The sequence below is a fragment of the Chenopodium quinoa genome, unplaced genomic scaffold (assembly GCF_001683475.1).
Source record: "Chenopodium quinoa cultivar QQ74 unplaced genomic scaffold, ASM168347v1, whole genome shotgun sequence".
NCBI lineage: Eukaryota > Viridiplantae > Streptophyta > Magnoliopsida > Caryophyllales > Amaranthaceae > Chenopodium > Chenopodium quinoa.
Genome location: NW_018742401.1, coordinates 1 through 7,588, shown reverse-complemented (window position 1 = coordinate 7,588; position 7,588 = coordinate 1). Strand labels below are relative to the sequence as shown.

The following is a 7,588-nucleotide window of genomic DNA, read 5'->3' as shown; positions in this document are numbered from 1 at the left end:
TTTTAAGTAGTAATTTTTTGGGTGAATTAGTGTTGTCATTTAACATTTAATGTACGTGGTATGAGCAGCAATTGGCATATGAGTATGCAAGAGGAGCATGCCTATTGCTAGCAGCGAGAAAGAGAGCAAAGCCTCCGAGATGTAGCCTATATGTGCCTTGAGCTTGGTTCACCAGATTCTATTACAGTTACTGCCGATGTTTCAATTGTTGATGATTGCAAACGAATTGTTGATTCCGCCATATCACACTTCGGAAGGGGTAAGTTGCACTAGCTTTTAATATTTTATATCTATCTTACACTCCTAGCCACCCGATAGGTAATAATATTCTCAATAGGCCAGGTCTTCAAAGGGTGGCTCTAATATAAGAACTCAATAGATGCATCTATTTTGGATAAATCTTCATTTAGCTAAACCAAGCCTACTCCCACGGACAACATGACTATACCATAAAAGCCCTACGTGTCTACAACCTAAAAACAATTGGTAATATATGGAGTAGCACGCCAAACTTATAAGTTATGCTACGTTACCTTGATCTCCTTCAATGTAAGACAATTATTCTTGACACTTCTGTATTATTAATTTATTAATTATTATCTTAACAATTTCTCATTATATTATCTATTGCCAAGAAGTTCACTGCAATTTTATTTCTAAAGAAAAGATGCCCTAAGATTTCAATTTATTGTGTTGATGATATATTGATTTTGTTAATTGAAGTGGACCATCTGGTGAATAATGCTGGCATTACATCAATTAGCATGCTTGAAGATTATGAAGATATCATTATACCAGCATCCATCATGGTAGATTCTTTCTTTTAGTATGTACGACATCCATTTTTCTTTTTCCCGCGTTTAATTTGAAATATACAGAATATGGCATTAGTCATTTAGGTCTCAACTATTATATATTTATCACTATTTGCAGGATATCAATTTTTGGGGTGCTATATATATGTAACTCATTTTGCAATTCCACACCTTAGAAAAACTGAAGGAAAGATCATTGTCATGTCTTCCTCGGCTGCTTGGTTGCCGACCCCACGAATGAGCATTTACAATGTATGAATTGTCTTCGTCTACAATCAATAAAATACGCGACTTGGTTATAAGTTTAAGGTAATGTTATAATTTTCAGGCAAGCAAAGCAGCAATGATAGCCTTCTATGAGACAATAAGGTAGAGCTCGGGTTAGATATTCAAATAACTATAGCAACTCCTGGATTTGTAGAGTCTGAAATGACAAAAGGGAAGCACCTTGCACCCGAAGGTTTGATGAATGTGGATGTGAACTTGAGAGATGTAAGATTTTATTGATCTTATTTCTAATTTGTTATTATCAGTAGTAATCATAATCAATTCCAACAATTGATTTAATCATTTTGAATAAAGGAAATTCTCCTTAATTCCCCTAAACATATATGTATGTTAACCACAAAATTTTAATGGAAAATAATACTATAAGGTTATGTATACTATTTTCTTATGTGAGTAAGCTTGTGATTAATCATAGGTGCAAGTGAGTGCATCACCAATAGTCACGGGACAAAGGTGCGCGAAGGCCATAATAAACAGTGCATGTAGGGGTGATAGATATGTGACGGAACCAACATGGTATAGGGTACTAAGCTGGTGGAAAGCATTCACTCCGGAGCTCCTAGACTGGTTTTTCTCGGCGTTCTATCTTATCAAGATTGGTGATTCACCCTTTAATTCATTAAGCAAGATGATATTGGATCTCCCCGGGTTAAGGGCTATGGTTTATCCATCTTCAGTCTACTCACCCGGAGTCAAAACCAAGTAATATGTTACTCTTGTATTGCTTGTTGTGTCTTAATAGTCTAGATAGCCAAAAATATAAAAAACTGTTGGTTCTTTCATCATGGACTTGCAACAATTATACGTTGTATTACATAGTACGAGTACCAAATTATGTATTGGGCTAGTTTATATTATATTACTTGGTTCATTGGATGTCCTACTAAATGCAAGTTATTACTCTAGGAAATAATTATATTATGTACCATAATCTCATACATTAAGTAAGAGTTATTCTTGTACGATCCTTCTCGGCTAGATGTGTAATTTTTTGGCAAAAAGTAAATTGTGTAAGGGACTTTTTATCTTTATTTTTTTGCCCCATACCTAATAATTGGTATAATTTTAATAACTTTGATTATAGATTCCCATTAATATATAAGAAATTTATAGTCTGTTACCGAATATTTACGTTTTTAACACCCATTTTGAAGACGATGGGCAAAAACATAGAGAAAAAGGGAGTACCAGTTACCATACAAAATCAAGCAAAAACAAACTACTTTTTGACAATTTTCCATACATGAATAGTTTTTTTTTTTTTGGACAAGCCATACATGAATAGTATTATATTGTCGAAATAAGTCATTAAATTGACAATATAAGCTTACGAATTGTTGATATATGCAATAAAATTTTGGATATTAGTAGTACAAGCTAATAAGGCCCAGTTTACTTCACCTAATTTTTGCTGAAATGAAACTAATTTCACTGAACTGAAATTATTTTAGATATAAAGAAATTATTTTTACTAAACTAAAATTAATATTACTGAACTGAAATTATTTTTGCTGAAATGAAATTATTTTTACTTATTCTCTTTTATATTTCTTCTTTAGAGTTACTGATTTTTAATGAACTGAAATTATTTGTACTGAACTGAAATAATTTTTTCTAAGCAGAACTTATTTTTACTAAAACAAAACTTATTTTTACTGAACAAAATTATTATACTGAACAGAAGTTATTTATACTGAGCTGAAATTATTTATACTAAACTAAAATTATTGACATATACAAGCAATTGAAACATCAATATAAGTTATTAAATTATTAAGGTGTTAATATGAATTATTAATTAAATTGCTGATTAAAGCCATAAAATTATTGATACAAGTCACTACATTGCCCGAATTTAAACTACAAAATTGTTGATATTGTTAGGAAATAAGGGGTGTAATTGTCTTTTATCAATGCGGAACAAGTCAATAAAAAATAAGAACAAGAAAAGCAATAAAGAAAATAAACAAAGAGCACAAGGATTTACGTGGTTAGGTCAAATTAGACCTACATCCATAAGTGAGGGATTCGAGAGTTTCTTCACTATAATGGAGAAATAACGAGAGAATAATACAAGGAGTCCTAAATCTAATAATGGCTTAAAATGTATGATCTAATTGATCAGCTAAGGGGTCCTTTTATAACATAAAGAAACCTTAATTAAACCCTAAAATTGTTCCCCAAGTATATATAGTCAAATAGTCGTCATAGAAAAGATATAATTTTAGGATATCATCCCTAAAATAATTAAGCTAAAACCGGACCTAAAATTTTGAGATTTCGACTAGGCACTCAAGCACTTCGTCAAGTCTTTGTAAAACGGTCATAATTTTCTCGTTTCTTATCATAATTGAATATTATCATTGGAAAGCTCTTGAACCAAGCTATCACTTCCAACTTGAATCACCTCAAAATCACTTATAATTTGAGGGATATCTGCATTCAAAGTCAGTCCTACTAGATTTCGAGTCACAAATTAACAGATATAAGCACAAGCATTATCGATATAAATTATTGAACACTTGATCTAAATTATTAAATTGATTATACAAGTCATTAATTTGTATAGGAGTTGATAAATTTGCTACATAATTCATCATACATATTACATCTTTAAATACTACATTGTGTTTGTATAGGTGTATTTGTGTTTCCTAATATAATCGCACAAAATATACTCCTTGCTAACGTGTCTTACATATCGTATAGAAGGTCTAAATTGTTGCCACATCACACCATATTGGAAATTGGATCGAGTTTCCATCTTCCATGCCAAATTTAGTGTACTAAATCACTTAATATCACACCCACCTTTGATCCCTCTCTTTCTCTTATACACAAGACAAGCTAAATTAGCTATGAAAAACCTTATAAATCAGATTCTAGACGTTGCAACTTCATGCTTAGCTTTCATAGCACTAATCTTTATTCTTCCACCTTTCTTATGTTTGAAGTTCTTTCTCTCAAGTCTAAATTTCATCTTCAGCGAAAATGTGTCCGGAAAAGTTGTGCTCATTACCGGAGCATCCTCCGGCATTGGCGAGGTTCGTCTATCCCTAAAATTGTTTTGTTGTCTCTATGGTTCCTTTCGTTTTTACATGCAACATGTTTGACTTTAGCATTATTTATAAGCAATGTTTATTATTTTATGTTGCAGCAATTAGAGGCTCAGAGTTGGGCATTTCCCCTAATAAAAATTTATCCGTTAATATCTTCGGAATATAAAACTTGATGTTGTGAGAGTATAATGATAAATTTAATAAGACTCCACTTAATTATATTTTTCCTTACTTTTAAATTAATATGCGTAGTCAATGAATAGTGAATGAATAGTAGAAAACCTAATCGTTGTTATAATTAACACGTCAAAATTCTAAGCATATAGCGTGAGATTCAAATTTTATGACTTTGGATTGAAGATCGTGAAAAGTCAAATAAACAATATTTTAAAAATGAAGTGCACAAAATCTAGTTGTATCTAGGCAAAGCAATATGTTAAATCACAATTACAAAAACCTACGCCACATTTGTCATTTCGCCGTATGTCACAAATCGTGGAAATGGTAATGGAGTTGTATGTAATTTTTGTTAGGATTTCTTGTACGTGTTCATCACCATGGCGATGAAAATAAATCCCAACATATGTGGTTTCGTGCATAAATTTTCATTACCCCATACACAGTACTACATTTAAAATGATAATAGATGGTAACGAAAATTTGTAAAGAAAATGACAGAGAGAGAAGCATTACCTATATTGCCATGAATTTTTATTTTTTTCCGTAATTGCTAAAATAAATCATCAGTTCTACGGCTCTACCTCTACCACTAGTCCACTACAAAATCAAACGGGTCTTTTAGACATATAATTCTAGACAATATTTAAGTAAGAATAATTTATCATGTTATTCTACCAATGGCATTGTTAATCTGTTTGCATCCCAATACTTGGTTTTTTTTTTTAAATTGGCAAAGTAAAGTTGATGTGTATTTTTGTATTGGAAATACTTTTGTATTAGTTTGCACTACCACTTTGTCATTCTCTCACAGATGATAATATGATATTGACTTGTTTTGATCCTCAAATAAAGCATCTTGCATATGAGTATGCAAGGAGAGGAGCCAAATTAGCCCTTGTAGCCAGACGGCGGCAACGTCTCCAAGATGTTGCTGAAACCAGCCGTTATCTTGGTGCACCTGATGTTCTTGTCATCTCGGCAGATGTTACTAAAGTTGGAGAATCTAAGCATTTCATCAATGAAACAGTGAATCATTTTGGTGGATGTAAGTAAAGTTTATGCTTAAAGCTTTGCATTGACTACATGGGTATATGCATTAATGCATAACATATTGAATTTACTACAGGATTAATTAGTGCAACAGAAATATAACTACAAGAAGATTTTTTACATGTATGCTACACAACAGTAACATTATTCATAACCAAAATAATTATTTAGTACAGAAAAGATATCATCTTACATTCAAACACTAGATGCAAAAAATATAATTAAACCACGATATTATTTAAATTGGTGTAGAGAGCCACAGGACAATGACGTAACAATTTGATCAGGATAACCCCCCCCCCCCCTCCCAGCTCCCCCGGGGTGTAAGTTGATCATCCACATTACACTAGAATTTTATGATACAATGAAAACATGTGAATATTTATTGACGAAGCTTCTATCATTTATAATATACCATAAAGTACGTAAATACAATGAGCCATTATGGCAGGGTGGGAGGGAATCATAGCAAACAAGCAATTTAACAATTTGTAATTGACAATTTGTCCTTGCATTCACGCACCCTGCAATGAAAGTGGATCATTTGTTGAACAATGCTGGAATTTCCACAATGAGCATGTTAGAAGAATTCCCTGACATAACAAATGTTGCACCTGTGATGGTAAATCTTGTTCATTAATACTTTTCAGCTTCTGTATACTGGTTTAACCCTTGCATTAAGCCGATACAGCTTATTTTAATGATTCACCACTCCTGGAGATCTTTTCAGGAAACGAACTTCTGGGGCTCAGTGTATAGTACCCACTTTGCAATTCCACATCTAAAAGCAAGCAGAGGCAAGATAATAGTTACTGCCTCGTCTGGAGCCTGGTTGCCTGTTCCACGAATGGCTTTCTACTCTGTGAACATCTCACCATACTTGATAAAACCGATTCTATGTTTATTATTTCTTCATCTCACTTGTTCACCTATGGCCCTTACAGGCAAGTAAAGCAGCAGTTTTAAGCTTCTTCGAGACATTGAGAGTTGAGCTTGGAGGAGACATAGGGATCACAATTGTAACTCCTGGGCTGACTGAATCAGAATTGACCAAAGGAAAGATCCTCTCAAAGGATGGCAAAATGGTACTTGATCAAAATATGAGAGATGCAAGTTTGCCTCGTATCTTTTCTAGAGTTGCATTTCAAAAAATAAGATAATGATACTATGTTCAGTTACAGCATATACCATGATGTCTATCATATAAGGCATAAGGCAAATCTTCTATGCAATGAATTCTTTCATTCATGTCACCTGCAAAATATATCTAGAAACACTTGTGTTAGTAAAATATATAATAAAAACATAGAAGGTAACTAGAAATACCACAGCAACTAATCAAGCTCGTTAGAAAAAATACTGTGAAGTTGATGATGGCCTTACTAAATTCGTAGGAAACACTAATTATACTTCACACTAAGAAATTTGATTGAGCAACCTACATTAAACTCGATCAACTCATTTATATCTAATAAAAACTTCTGAAACAAACATTAATCACAATTTCATCTAACAAAAAGTGTAGTAAGACAGTCTCGAGAGATGATGGAATCAATCAAAGCCTTAATCCCATAAGTGGGGTAAAGCTGATGGAATATAGTGTAGATAATAATTAAAATTCTAATCTGAGATTGGTGAAATTCTCTTATATTAACCAGTCTTTTCGAAGTGTAAACATCATATATTTACATATCATATAAACCAAACTTTTCAAAGAGAGGAAAAAAAAAAGTGGAAACACATGATGTTTGCATCTTAGGTAGCAGAGTGTTCTCCACAAAACTGCATCTAAACCAATCTTTACAACGTGTTAACATCATATGTTTACAGCACAAGTACTGAATTTAGTTATCTGCTGCATATTTTATGCCAGGTACAAATTAGTGCAGTCCCAGTAACATCAGCGGATAGATGTGCAAAGGCCATTATAGATAGTGCTCGCCGTGGTGACAAATATTTGACAGTGCCATCATGGATGAGGGTAACAATCCTATGGAAGGTATTTCTACCTGAAGTACTAGAGTGGTGCAACCGAATGCTCTTAGTGGCTGGACCTGAAAGACCGCCAACAGAAGCGCCTAGCAAGAAATTCCTGGATCTTACTGGATTACAAAAGGTCATGTATCCACCTTCAATCCAATGACAAAAGTCCACAGTTGTAACCATTGGATTGAGGTGTCCCACAGGCGGAAAAAC

The 7,588-nt window shown here is 33.1% G+C and overlaps 1 protein-coding gene and 1 pseudogene across 1 annotated transcript; both read left to right on the top strand.

Annotated features, from left to right (window-relative positions):
* Nucleotides 1-959: 959 nt before the first annotated feature.
* On the top strand, nt 960-2,114 carry LOC110704440 (annotated as a pseudogene).
* A 1,847-nt stretch (nt 2,115-3,961) lies between these two features.
* On the top strand, nt 3,962-7,508 carry LOC110704431 (11-beta-hydroxysteroid dehydrogenase 1B-like; the record flags this gene model as incomplete). Its single annotated transcript, XM_021882215.1, has 5 exons — nt 3,962-4,147; nt 5,123-5,387; nt 6,043-6,254; nt 6,337-6,477; nt 7,266-7,508. Coding segments are annotated over exons 1-5 (1,047 nt in total), but the record flags the coding sequence as incomplete, so codon positions are not given.
* Nucleotides 7,509-7,588: the final 80 nt, after the last annotated feature.